General features: G+C 36.3%; 1 protein-coding gene across 1 annotated transcript in view; it reads right to left on the bottom strand.

Moving 5' to 3' along the window:
• WDR72 (WD repeat domain 72) overlaps positions 1-12020 on the bottom strand; it is a 95446-nt gene extending 83426 nt beyond the window's left edge. Inside the window, exons 1-7 of the mRNA XM_017827452.1 lie at positions 11870-12020; positions 10518-10679; positions 9376-9482; positions 6325-6403; positions 3428-3602; positions 2861-2937; positions 1221-1340 (exon numbers count right to left, since the gene is read on the bottom strand). Of these exons, the coding sequence (XP_017682941.1) occupies positions 1221-1340; positions 2861-2937; positions 3428-3602; positions 6325-6403; positions 9376-9482; positions 10518-10679; positions 11870-11875 (726 nt within the window). The 5' untranslated portion in view covers positions 11876-12020. The remainder of the gene's footprint in view (positions 1-1220; positions 1341-2860; positions 2938-3427; positions 3603-6324; positions 6404-9375; positions 9483-10517; positions 10680-11869) is intronic.
• Positions 12021-13950: the final 1930 nt, after the last annotated feature.

The following is a 13950-nucleotide window of genomic DNA, read 5'->3' as shown; positions in this document are numbered from 1 at the left end:
CTTCCTATGAGACCTTCCCATTTTAAGCCAAGACATGATATGACAAGGACAACCTATGATATTATCTTCTTTTTTGTGTTCTTATGGCTTCACAGAGAAAATATTCATAGTCACATTTTTATAATTTCTTCCAGCAGTGTGAGGAAATAGATCTCAGAACAAGAATTTCTATGAATTATTAATAGGTAACTTCTATTCATTAGCTAATATCCTCCATATTTTCATTATTATAAAAGTGGTTTAATGAGCCACTCTGAACACACATCTGTATTTCTCCTATGCTATCTGCCACACACCTTTCTATTTAAAATATGATCATGATATTACTCCTTACATTTATTGAAACATAGAAGTTGAAAATCAAAAAGGACTTATGCAAATGGAGATATTACAAAACACATGCACCTCTTGTGGACAAACATTATAGAGACTAGTAGAAAACAATGCACATTACAGATATTTTTCCATGAAAAGCCTATCCATGCTACACATGAAATTTCCCTATAAATGCTTTTGTACAGCATTTAAGTAGTCCAAGAGGGTAGCCTACAACTACATTATTCAAAGTTGTATGTGAAATTTTTGCCCTACCCAATCTCAGCAGTGGTGCTTGAATTAGTTACATATGTTGAACTAAGCCCTCAGGCTTAAATGACATTTCATAACACTGGGAAAGACAAACACAGAATTTTTACAATAAACTTCAGTTTCAATGCATTCAAATGTGTATTGTCTGCAACTGTTATTAGCTTATTTTAAATGCTAGTTATTTTCTTACAGCTACAAGAAGAAGCACTATAGTGTACGGTCTTCAGTTTTGCTGGCTTCTATCAACAAACAAAGGTCCCTGGTTACCGAGGACTTGCCAGCTGTGATCACTTCTGTCATACTTAAACAGGGGTTTTTTCATATTTGTCTCCCTGTGGAGGGGACTATACTGCACCCAGAACTCTAAAACTGCCTAATACTTAAAGTAGTCCCCTTTCTACGCAGCCAATTTAGTGTTAAACTTTTAAAGCAGAAACACATTGATAAAAAGTAAAAGCTTCCTCTCATTCAGGCAGTTCAGATAAGCAGAGAAGGGTTACAGGCATTGTTATATCTGACAATTGGTGAACACTAAGTTAGGGAGAAAAACAAGTGTCTTCATGTAGAAAACATAACAGCTGTTCAAAATTATTAACAAAATTAAAGAGAAAGTATAATGCTCAATAACATACCTGCCAGCACATGGAGGACACAACTAGAAGGAGCCTTTCTGTGTAAGTACAAAATCGAACTGCTTGACAACTTACACAGTCCAGAGATTTTGATTCCTTCTCACACACACTTTGTCTCTCCTTTACAGCACAGAGGAAAAAAAGCCAGAAGATTTATTCCAGATAGCTGAGCTTTTACTTTTAGGTTGGAAACAATGCATTGAAAAGAACTTTCTGTTAACAGACTTTCAAAATTCAAAGCAGCATATAATTCTTAATTAAAAATGAGATAGAAAGACAACAGGGTTCACAACTACCGTGCAGAGAGAAGACATTCAGAGTGACTTAGACCTTGATCCCACTTAAAAGTGATAATGAACATGGAGAAGGACTAAAGACAGGTCATAAACAGCATCTGCTCTAATAAGTATCTGGTAAAATGTCCTGTAGTGAGAAAAAAAAATAGCTACAACAAGCTATAAACTGACAGTATGAGATTCAGAAAGGTGGGTGAATATTATACTTTCCCACTCATCCTTGTTGTGACCAGGACAGCCTGAGATGTTGGTGTTGCCATGCCTTGTTTGAACTTAGCACCCTTAAAAAGTAGTGAAAAGGTAATTCATTTTCTTAGCTTTGTATTGCTGAATGTATAGATTGTTAATAATAATATATGCATTTTCACACTTTTATGGGAATGTCAGACTTATCAAGGTCGTCATGCTCAAAATTATGCTATAGGAATTATATGTATTAATTATTTATTAAATCACTTAAAACTGATATTTTCTGTTTTGAAAGACACCAACAGTATCAACACCTCTCAGAGAAGGGGTATATGTATGCTTGGAATCATGGTTATAAAACTGCAAACCATTTTCTTACTACACCTTGCAGCTTCAATTAATCCCAAAGAAATCCAACAATACTTATTAAAATATTGCTCTTTATGAAATAGGTGAATTATTACTAACTCTGCACCAGTCCCTTCACAAAAGGTGGCCCCAGGCAGCAAAAAGAAGGCACCACAGCACATGTTTCTGATGTGTATTCAGTTGTTCGCATTCTCAGAATTTTTACAACATGACAGTGGGTTTAATTCAAACACAAAACATTGTATTCCTTTTCTAGCACTTGTTCATGTCAAGTGATAGCTGCTGAGAATATTAGCACAGAAAAGAATGAGTCTGAAGAGAGGAATAGGACACTTGACACACCGAGAGTCTTCTCCAAGTGAAAACAACATTGTGAAAGGCAGAGAGAGGAAAACCAAGTTTAAAGGACCATTTTGAAGAAAGAAACCAGGGTGAAGAGGGAGTACAAAGGCCAATATTGAAGAGCTTTACATTTAAAGGACAGAGTGAAGGGGTTCAAAGGCATTATTAGGACAGTAAGAAAGCACAGCAACTTCAGCATCATGGAATATGAAAAGAGACAATAAGCTGGGCACAGGACAGAGCAGCTGTCAATGCAAGAGCTGTCCAATGGCCCAACTCATTTTAAATAATACTATGAGAACATGTTTTCAGAATTTTGTAACAAAGGTAACTAAATCTGTTTAATACACGTCCAGAAGATTTAAATTTATTCATATTCTGTATCAATGTAGGCTTTATTTGAGAATATTACTACATTCATGCTGCTTCACATCTCAAACTGACCTGGATGCTATTCAGAGATGATGACAGGTCCCACACTTTAAGAACTCCAGTTACAGACACTGCAACCAAAGAGTCTTCTGTGAAAAGTTAACAGTGAGATAGTCACCTTGAAGTCAATGCAGAGAGTACCTACCTATTCAGCACTAAAACATGGATTCTGTAGGACACCTCTTGGATGAAATATCAGTTTTACATAAAAAAAGAAGATAATTAACTGGTTATTACAAAAATCACGTAAGCAAATAGTGAATGTGTTAACAGAAAGAATAGAACTGTGGTTTAGTGCATGTAATTTCCCTGATATTACGAAACTAATTTGGGCTTAAATCCAAGAAATGAACTGCTTACAGTCAGTGTACAGGCCTTTCTCTAAAAAATATATTAAATGAAACATGATCAACATTAGGAGCATTAAAAACACCTCATGTGCTATCAACGAAACATTGAAATCTTATGCATAGCTGCTCTGTAAAACATGATTGGATTTTAAATCAGGTAGGATCATACTATATATAAATATTTTATCACAATTTAATTTGCCTACATAAACACACTTAAAACATATACCTTGAATTCTTGCAGAGTGTACAACACACATACAATTTATCCAATCAGAAGACTGGGATGATGATAAAGTGTGAAGAACATCCAAAGTCTTGGCATCAATAATAAGAACATCTTGATATTCTCCACAACAAAGCAGCCAGCCTTCACCTGTCATCCGGAATGAGCAATGGTAATACTGGACAAGTGGAAAGCAGAGAGTCAGCAGATAGAGCTACAAATGGCATGGATATTTTTCACATTAAGCTTTTCATACTTGGATTTATAATCAACACTTGTAGCATTACTAAAAAAAAATCTAAGGCATATGTGAAATCATACACAGTGTTGTTACTGACACAAGCACAGCATACAGCTTAGGAAGAGCTGCTTCCTACTTCAAGCAGTATCTGCCTTGCATAAGTATTAGGATTATGGTAATTTGGGGAAGGAATCAAGGTGTTAATTTTCATTAATTGCTAAGGAGTTTGCAACTTGTTTCTCATCGCTCTCCAAGCATTTGACAAAGCTCCAGTTATCAAGAGGCATCTAAAGCACTAAAACCAGGTGAACACGCAGAATATTCATTATTTTTTCATAATGAATTTCTGATTATTTTCCAGGTAGGATTTCTACTCCATGAGATATTCTTTATTTTGACATTAAACAGCCTATTGTTCAGAAGATTCATTCTTTCTCAACAATCACATAAAGAAAAAAAAAAAACAAAAAAAAAATTCTTTCTCAACAATCACATAAAGAAAAAAAAAAACAAAACAGATACACAGCAAAGGAACAGAGATGACACTGGTACAGAGGGACTACAAACAGTTCATTTTTGCCATGTGTTTTACATGTGCAAAGACACTTGCATTATGTATGTATTTATCTGTAATTTTACACATAATTGCTATAAACAAGTAAGAAGCCACCTCAAATAGAATTTACATTTAAATGCTAACCTTAAAATAGAGAACAATCATGTAAGCAGACAAAAATAGACCCACAAAATTGTACCTCATTTACAAGTTCTCTGTAGAGTTTTGCTTATATAATAATTTTAGTTTATCAGTTAACAAATTGAAGTTTGAAAACAAAAGACGTATAAATAACTGGGACCAGGATAAATATTGCTACAGGTATTATGAATAATCAGAGGCAGAAATGCTTAGAATTTGCAATTAGTGTTACCATTAAATTAAGCTTGAACTAGAGGATCTGTATAGTCAGTTATTCCTCTGAGAAAATCCCACACTGGTTAAGATCCACAAATGGTTAAGTGATGACCCTGGTGTTAAATTTCATTTCAAATGGCAAATATTCAGTTTGCACTACTTGACATCTGCCATTCACAGCTGAATTATCTACCCTGAACAAAAGCAACCTACTAGAATAGGTAGGCTAGGAGTTCAATTAAAACCTAACCAAAAAATAAAGTAACAATTTCAAATTATGATGCCACTGAAATCAGTGTGCACTAAATCTTCCAGACAATAAGATTCTGTAGGGAATTATATTCTCACAGGTACTGCTGCAGCACAAGTAACCATTCCTTATGGAACAACAAAAAGCTACAACAAAACACACAAAAAAAAAAAACTACAAACCCCCTCGATTTGTTATAACTATCTGAAGGTTGCATTTTAAGAAAATTTCACCTGCTAACAACATCTACTGTTTTTCTTAAGGAAGTTCTCCCATTAGAAGTTTCTATTTTCCTTTAGCTTTTTTGCCCAAATTATAGAACAAAGCAGGTCATACTGCACCTCTGTTAAATCATAATTTAAGTATTGGGGGTTTTGTGTATATACTTTCATGTAAAGAATATATATGTTTTAAACCTCTGCACAAATAAAAATGTAGAATAACTTCTTAGTGTGTGCTTTTATACACACACACAGAAAAAAACCATATAATTAAGAAGTTTATCTTCTGTAATTTTTGTTCTTTATTTACTCAAGATTTTTTCCTCTTCTTTATAGTTAACAAAAGTGTTTGAACTATTTATGTCAACTGAATCAGTGTCAAGAAAAATGCTGTTTCTTCTGGAAGCTTTAAAAATTTTGGATTCAAAATGTGGCTACAGTTTGGAGTAACATGAGGTCTCAGATTTCCATCATTTGGAGACTTAGTTCCACCATAGACTTCCTTACTGAAGAAAACCAGCATTTTAATTAACGTTGGAGCCTTGAGCTGTTCTTCTACAAACATACCCAGAAATAAGCTGTGTCCCTCTATCCAATCCAGACACGTTGGGCCCCTCAATCACATACACAAATGTATTTCAAACAATCCCACATTCCAAAATCTAGATACTTATTGTACCTTGATACAGCTCAAAGCAGACACCTGAAATGATCTGAAGCAATATTTAAAGCAATTTGGTCTCTGCAAATAAGGGATCTGTCCCAAGCTGTGCAATGAATGAAAGTATTCTTGAAAGTGGGGTGAGGAGCAGTCTTTTGGAAGTCGGCAGTTAAGCATCAAAACCTTTCAAAAGTTTAAAAATAAGCCTTTCAGCAGATTGTCTTAAAATGTTTGGCCAGATTACTTGTGCTTCTAAAACATGTCATGAAAGAGCCAATGTTAAACTTGAAGTTTCCACACACAAAACAAAAGTTTGGACCATTTCAGTTTGCTACCTGATTCACAAACAGTACGTTAATCTACTGCATTCCAAATATTTGCAGCTTAAAAATAATCAGTTAGATTTAAGAAATTCAAAGGAACATAAAAAACTCAATTCTTTTCTTAGACAAAACTGAAAAAAATAAGATTAAAATTACCTATTTGTGACAGTGTTTTTTCTCCTAGGTTATGATCTATACATTTAAAACTGTATGTTTCTGAAAAACATCATGTTAATAAAGCAAAACTCTTGCAATGAACAGAGATATCCCAGGAAAAGTTGCTATACTTACATGGATAGCTGTATGCCTATAAGGAAGCTTTGTGTTCTCAATGCACTGTCCACTAGTGACATTCCAAACACACATCTCCCTGCCAAAGATAACTTCATATTATTCTCTGTCATTTCCACTCAATTGGTTGGAATAATTTTGTGCCACCAAGTTTTTCTTTAGTGCTGTATTTAAGTGCAGTCTGGTCATTTATAAAGCTTTTTGTTACAGATTACTGGGTAAGAAAATGTTGTAGTCATTAGCAGGGGATGACATACAGTATCTGTTTCTTTTTCTTTTGGTAATTACACCCTACTGCCTTGCAAGAAACCTGGCTTTAAGGCCAACTCTGGTCTGCAACAAATTGTAGGTATACTGCCATTACAGCTCATCAACACGTCACTGGAACTATCTGTCACTGGAACTACATCCTCCTGAAAATGATTCATTTCACTGAACTTAAACCACACGTTTTGAAAGGCATCATGCATCATCTGCTGCGCCAGACTTCACTTCTCGAGAGGGAACAACTTCTGTTAAGAAGAAACAGTGCCATCATGAGGCTGCTCCCGAAATCTGCTGTCGATGCTTGCCAGCCTGAATACCCGTGTGACAGCCCAGCTACACTCGGTAAAAGGTTGATGTTTGAGGAAGACACTTTAGCCCATTTTCCTTATCTACACATTATTCAACATGAGATGGGACTGGAGTACAAGAGACCCAAACAAATTAAGTGTTGTAAATGAGATTGTATAAGGTATGTTATCAGAGTTCAACAACTGGATGTTAAACTTTGATGCTTTTAGATTTTATTTAAGCAACAAGCATTATTTTCACAGTTGAAACATTCATTTTATGATTTCTGACATTACACTGTAAGGCATTTTCTGGATAAAGACTTAGAGAACGCATTGGGGAAAGTATTTTATTACATCAGAAATACTAATCAGGGATTTACATCTTAATCTACCTACTTTCACATTTTATGACAATATAAAAATATTACTGAACTGATATTTTTCAGCTGAGCAATAGCAGTGAAATCTATAAATCTGTAGCACAGCATCAGAGTCTGTAGACTCAGTCATAACTTAAACAGAATGCTTATGCTGTTTGTTAAACATTTCAAGGCAGTGATTTCTCCTTCTTTATATTAGAATAACAGTTTTACTGCTTTAGCTACATTACTGTGATACAGACATGCAGACATGCACAAATAAGACCAGAGTGGAACTTTACTTCTGTATATTGTACTTAATTTACTGTGTGTACTAGCAAGAAGTGAGTAGTATCACACACTGATAAACCTGTCCTCCAACATATGCTATATGCAGACACAGGACATCTGTGATAACTTACGAAGCATTATAGATTAATTTATAGACAGACTTCCATGTTAAAAGTACAAAAATCCTGTTCAGCGCTCATTCTTCTGGGATTAGTCAGGTACACAAACTCTTAAAAGATTCTGAAGTTGTACAGGGAAGGGTACCATGGAATCATCTTCCATACAATTTCTTCCACCCTCACTACAAGGAGATGGAGGCTCGAAAATGGCAGAAGTGAATTATTCACAAGCCAGAAAATGCAGTTGGACAAATGCTCCATCTTCTGAAGATGAGGTTTCCTATTTGTGATTATCTCAACTTCATGTTGTGACCTTCCAGGGATTAGTGATGGATGCTCTGCCCTTATGTAACACAGATGAGAAGTCAGCAGTAATTTGGTAAAAGTGAACACTTAAAGGCACCAGAAGACAATTCAATCCTACCTACACACATTCCAAAGAGGTTCAATGACTCCCTTCAGAGGCAGAATCTTTAGGATGAGAACATCTCTATGGTATATCCATAGCAAAATCTTCATTTGTTTCTTTACACTTTCCACACCAGTTTTTTTGAAATACAGTATCTTTGCTCCCAATATGATCTGGAAACAGTACTGTGCTAAGAGAACTTCTGAACTGAGATGAAAAACACCTTCATCTCAAAACCCTTGAGCAGAACTGTAAGAGAAATAAAATTCTACAACAAAACTGGTTCTGCAGACTTCTCACCCTCCTTTCTGTACATAACCAGAACTCTTTACCACAGACTGTCTGGTGAGACAGTCTAACCTTTCAAGATGAAAAAAAACTGTTTCAGGCTTCTTAAAGTTATCCTTTTCTTGTATACTCATGAATGAGAGAATCCAACAGAGATCCTAGCAGCTAGAAAGGATAAATAAGCTCCTAAGTGAGACAGTAGTAGCCTTAAGGTGCTACAAGGTGTAGCTTGAAGGAGGACAATTGACGGGAACTCTTTTTGCAAAGAGGTTTCAACAGAGCTGCCCTGTTAAGTGGAAAAGATGAATCCAAAATGAGAGGAGAATATAATTAAGCAGCAAGACAAAGTTGTTTAAGAGGGCCCTTATGGAAGTAAGCAGCTATTCCTAACTACCTTCAGCAGCTGAAATCCTGAATAGATGGGCCTCAAACCCCAGCTGAAAAGATTATCAAATATTCAGAGAGAAAAAAATTCTTGAACGCTAACCTAGCAGAACTGCAGAAATTAGTTTGACTCAAGTGATGGGCCATGTCACAACAAACACATAAGAGAAAAGCTGCAAGATCAGGATATACTCCAAAACATCATGTCAGATTTAAAGGCAGACAAGGAACATATATGCCTTTTATTCAAGGGCAGTCTTTTCTGTCCTTCCACAGGTACTGACTGAGGGACAGAGTCCATCAGTTTCTTTTACTGGTTCAGTTCTCAAGATGAGTTCAGGAGGAAACAGAAAAGCACCATGACATTAAAATGCTTCTGAACTTGCTGATGCCCCCCAATAGCCCATCAGTCTCCCTTTGAATGGGCCTAGCTGGATATCCAAATCTGCCAAACCTTTCTATTGTCCATGAGACGATCTCTTAAACTATAGTACATAAGCAATATAGTAACTATCCTGAGAAGCTGCTATCATTTTCATATCATGAAATTGGATTCAAACACACCTGCAAATGTATAATCTGATCTACAGCTCACATACATTTCATGACTTAAGAAATGAATAATTGAATATTCAGTTACCTACCCATTTTCAGTAGCACTTACTACATATGGTTGTTTTTCAAACTCTCTTGCTTTTGCCAAACAAGTTATAGAAGCAGTATGGCCAAAGAGAATTTCTTTAGATGAAACCTAGGAGAATAATACAATGGTTTAACATAATAATTTCCACATAAACTAAGAATATCTAAACCCAAGAGAACAATACTTGTAGATATTAACCAGTAATTGTCAACCTGCTTTATATGCTTATGTTCTTCAGTCATGTTTCTGGAATGCACAAAGATGTGGATGAATTATGCAGTTTGCATAAAGGAGAGGTTTTGCATTCAGTGCAGTCTGAAAATTGCAGCTTCTGAAGAATATATGGAGCATCAAATGTCATAAAACAGGCAATGTGCAGAACACCTCTGGCCTTTACCCTACAGCATCAGAAGCCAGAACTGATAGACCAAGCTCTTAAGGATGTGTTTCATACCACATGTTTAAGTAATCTCTCTGATTAGCTTCACTGCATGCAAAGGTCTTAATTGGAAAAGGTAGCCCCATAAAAATGCAACCTTTTAGGCTATATTTGAGTACAAATGGGGCAACTAAATATAAAAAATATTAGAACCATAGTTCTAGGAACACAGAATAAAAACAATAGGAACTGTTTTGACTCTGTTACATTCTCAGAAAAAAATATGAAATAATCAAAGCAATAATTTGCATCTTAATTATACCCAAAATATATATTTCATCTTCCATATTTCTTGACTTTTTCCGCTGTTAACCTGGCAGATACCTGTGGTTTTATAAATAGATTCTTTTCCCTTAAATGACAGGCCAGGCTCAGCAATTGATTTACAAAAGGGAAAAAAGACTTCATAAGATAGAAATCATGATAATTGTATATATTTACTTGCTGCCATTACTCAGAGCACAGAGTCTCAAATTATAATCCACAGGTCATGCTAATTTATCAAAAATTTTCCCAAGTCTGCAAATAGCAGGTTGCTCATATAGGCATTTCACTTTTTGCTTCATGAGTTTCCTATAACAAATACCACACTATCTTTAAAAATTCATCTGAATAAGTGCAAGTCTGGATAATCCCATTGTCAGTAATAAAAGATAAAACTCCAGTCTGTCTATTTGGCAAACTGTAGCACAGTGGACAGAAACCTTTAGGTCTGGTGAAAGATCCCAGAGACATATTTGTCCTTCTTGACTTCCTGTAACTATGGTCTGCTGGTCATCTGTGATCAGAATGGCAGTGATGCTGTGGGAGGGAGCTCTTCTGCCCCACAGGGCCGCAGCCGGCACCCATGTCTTCATAGTCAGCACCTGGAAAGAGAAACAAGTCATGATGACTCTAAGCAACATGAAATGTAAGAAAAAAATAACCTAAAAATAGGGCAATGTAATCAACATCTGAGAAGGGAAGCTATAAAATGTTGCTATAAGGAGTTGATTAGGCATTGAAACATTTTATTTGCGTTGCCAGCACTGACACTTCTGGGGACAGGTACTACCACAATACTGAAATATCAGCAATGGGAGCTGTGTGCCGCCCCACAAACTGATTTAGCTCTGGTGGGCCCATGTGACTGTTTCTTCCTGATTTTGGTACACCATGAGTGCACCATGGCTCCCCTATTCCCTCCAACCAACAGTGCTGCTCATCCCCAGCAGCACTTAACTGCTGGAGCACAGAGATGGCACAGGAGCAGGGTGTCAATAATCTGGGATCGCTAGAAGGATAAGGCAAGAGAAAAATAACAGGCTGGAAGGATAGAACTGGTGGTGGGTCAAGGAGGAAGAGAAAAATGAGGCCCAAGACAGCAAAGCACTACATACTCAATCATTCTGTGCCATCTCCTACAGACAAGAACCAGAAGAAAGGTGGAGGCAGAGTTGCAAGCTGGGAAATGGGGAGAATGAAGAGACTCTTCCTGTTGCCCAAGTCATGAGTCCCCTGTCCAAAAAAATTTATCGTCTAATAGATTTGCCCCTGCTGCATAAAACTAATTTAATGGAATTGTCCAAAATGACTGATGGCCATTAGTTAATTCAGTATACATACTTAAGAACTGCATTTCCAGGAAACTCTTTCAATGTCTTTGCAAACACCAGTACCTACGAAGTATTCCAAAAATCTTCTTATCAAAACATTCTACTTTGCTCCTTTTAAAACCACTTCTGCTTTTCAGCTGGATTCTGTAGAAACTAGTAACATATGCAGCAAGTATGCCTCCTTTGGGTCAACTTAAGTGAAAGTACTGATTGCTAAAAAAACTGACACAGATGAACAATGTCTTTAGCATCTTTAAATGAAAGAGCCCTACACTAAACTGCCAGTGTCTACCTTAGCCCAAACCCAAAAATTCCCATATATACAAGCCACCTGTTTCAAAACTCCCAAATTATTGACTGGAGTACACAACAGCATCCAGCACTCCTTTCCTGTATCCTATGATGGTGGTTCTTCATTTTTCCAGTGAGTCTGTACAGATGCTTCTAAACCATCTCTTTACCTCCATTTTCTTTCCACTTTCCAGACAAAATGCCAGAAGATTGTTGTCACCTGCTTCTAGCTACTGTCAAGGATGGAGAAGGATGCACACTTGTGCATGTGAAGCAGCTCTTTTGAAAAGTGAAATTCTCCTCAACTTCACTGAGGGCAGTTTTGACTCCCAACAGCCTGACAATGGACAGACAGATGACAGATATTTAGCAATGTCAAAAATGTTTGTATACATAAAGATCTTATGTATAAAAACACAAAAGATCTTATGTATATCTTACCACACAAAGTGTGAGTGAATAAGAAAAGACAGATTTTAAGCAGTTTCAGATTCACCATTTTCTAGGGTCACTTAAATATATTAATTGTTCTTTTCAAAAATACTGTGCATCACCTATTTTTTAATCCAGGCAGCAATAATACCATTGAAGAGACACTTCAGAGAAGGTGTGCTCCTCTTTGCTGTGGAGAAAGGAGAGACAACAGAGCCCCTTGCACAACCTAAGCAAAGATGTTTAAACTGAAACAAGATGCTAAAGTAGTCCAGTTGGGAGAAGTCAGTGAAAAAAACATGACAGTAGAGCTGAAATCTTGTGAGAAGAGACAGGAACTGGGTAGAACAAAATGCATGGCAATCAGTAACAGCAAATCAAAGCAAGTAATATAGGAATGATGAGCAATTCCTGTGATATTCAGAAAAGACCAGAAGATAGAAATGAAGTAACACTATAAATGTTATGGTAGTTTCTTACCACAAAAGGATTTTCACCATACTGCTCTGTAACCCATACAATTTTTTTGTTAATATAGCAATCAAGCCACATTAACTATCTGTACAATCAAGTAACAAACCACTGCAATGACAAACTGCTCAAAAAAATGCCTTTTTATCAGGTTATAAGCATAGGATTTAAAAGGCAAACCAGGGGTTTCAACCCGACCTCTAGATCACAGCAAAGGCTCTGTCATGGTCACAGTGCAGCAACACAACCACTTCTGAGATGAGGCTCTTAAAACACACTGCTGTTTGGCTGTAGTGTTTCCCCACAAGAAATTCTCCGTATAAAAATCTCTTTGAAGTTATTTTAAGAAGCAGTCAAAGAGATCAGGGTATTTTCTTTAACTGGAAGATTTAAAAGGAGCACAACTTCAGTTATGCTTAAAGAAACTGTAACCCAGCACAAGAGCAGCTGAAAGCAGGGACACACACAGGAGGGGTCTTCCTTACTACAACTAAAAACCTTGAGTGACAGAGAACTGAAGGAATGGTCTTGATTCCTGACAAGAACATGAGAAGAAGGGTTCAGCTACTGAGGGAAAGGGGTGAAGAGATTGGTATGGCAGACTAGCAAGGTCCAGCCACACAACCTCGGACAATGTCAAAGGCAGAGGAAGAAGAATCCGGGGAAAACATGGAAGTCATGAGTTTGGTAAGTTAAATCCCATTTAGTTTCATTTTAAAGCTCTTTGTGGGTATATGAAAAACACTGAGAGCTGGTTTTGATCTCAGCATTAGAATCTGACTTTTCTAAAACTTATTTTTTAAATCTCTAGTCATATGAAGTATTATTGTTACTGGTAACCACGAAGTCCTTTTCTCTTGCAGAAATAAAAGGTGTTCTAACCAATCTAATGATATGGTTTTAGTTATCAGCAAAAAAAAAAAAAGGTCGTCATTTCCACAGGGTTCATAAAATGGTGACTGCCAAAACAGTTTGATAACTCAAATCCTGAGTCTTTAAAGTACATTTGCTTGCATATCATGTAGTCATTTATACTTGTATCACGTGAGCATTCAATTAGTGTAAGACATCATAAGGAAGCAGAATTCAGGTTTGTACTGCACTGAATATTGAATATTAAGTCATAAATTATATTTTCTTGTAAAGGAAGCATAGAATCAAGATCAATATTCTTAGCAGAAGACCTACTGCTCAGCAAGTGATGTTGTAACAGAACTCAAATCAACAAGTTAAAAACAAAAAAATTGATAGAATTAACTAATGTATAGATCTATTTGCAAAACTTTTAAGTACCCATGGGTGAGCTGAATTAATAAAAAACTACTACTACGGACAAAACACCGTTTAT

The sequence above is a fragment of the Lepidothrix coronata genome, unplaced genomic scaffold (assembly GCF_001604755.1).
Source record: "Lepidothrix coronata isolate B3197 unplaced genomic scaffold, Lepidothrix_coronata-1.0 Scaffold140, whole genome shotgun sequence".
In the NCBI taxonomy this organism is placed as follows: domain Eukaryota; kingdom Metazoa; phylum Chordata; class Aves; order Passeriformes; family Pipridae; genus Lepidothrix; species Lepidothrix coronata.
The sequence above is the reverse complement of the archived record's forward strand: the minus strand, read 5'-3'. Positions and strand labels throughout refer to the sequence as shown.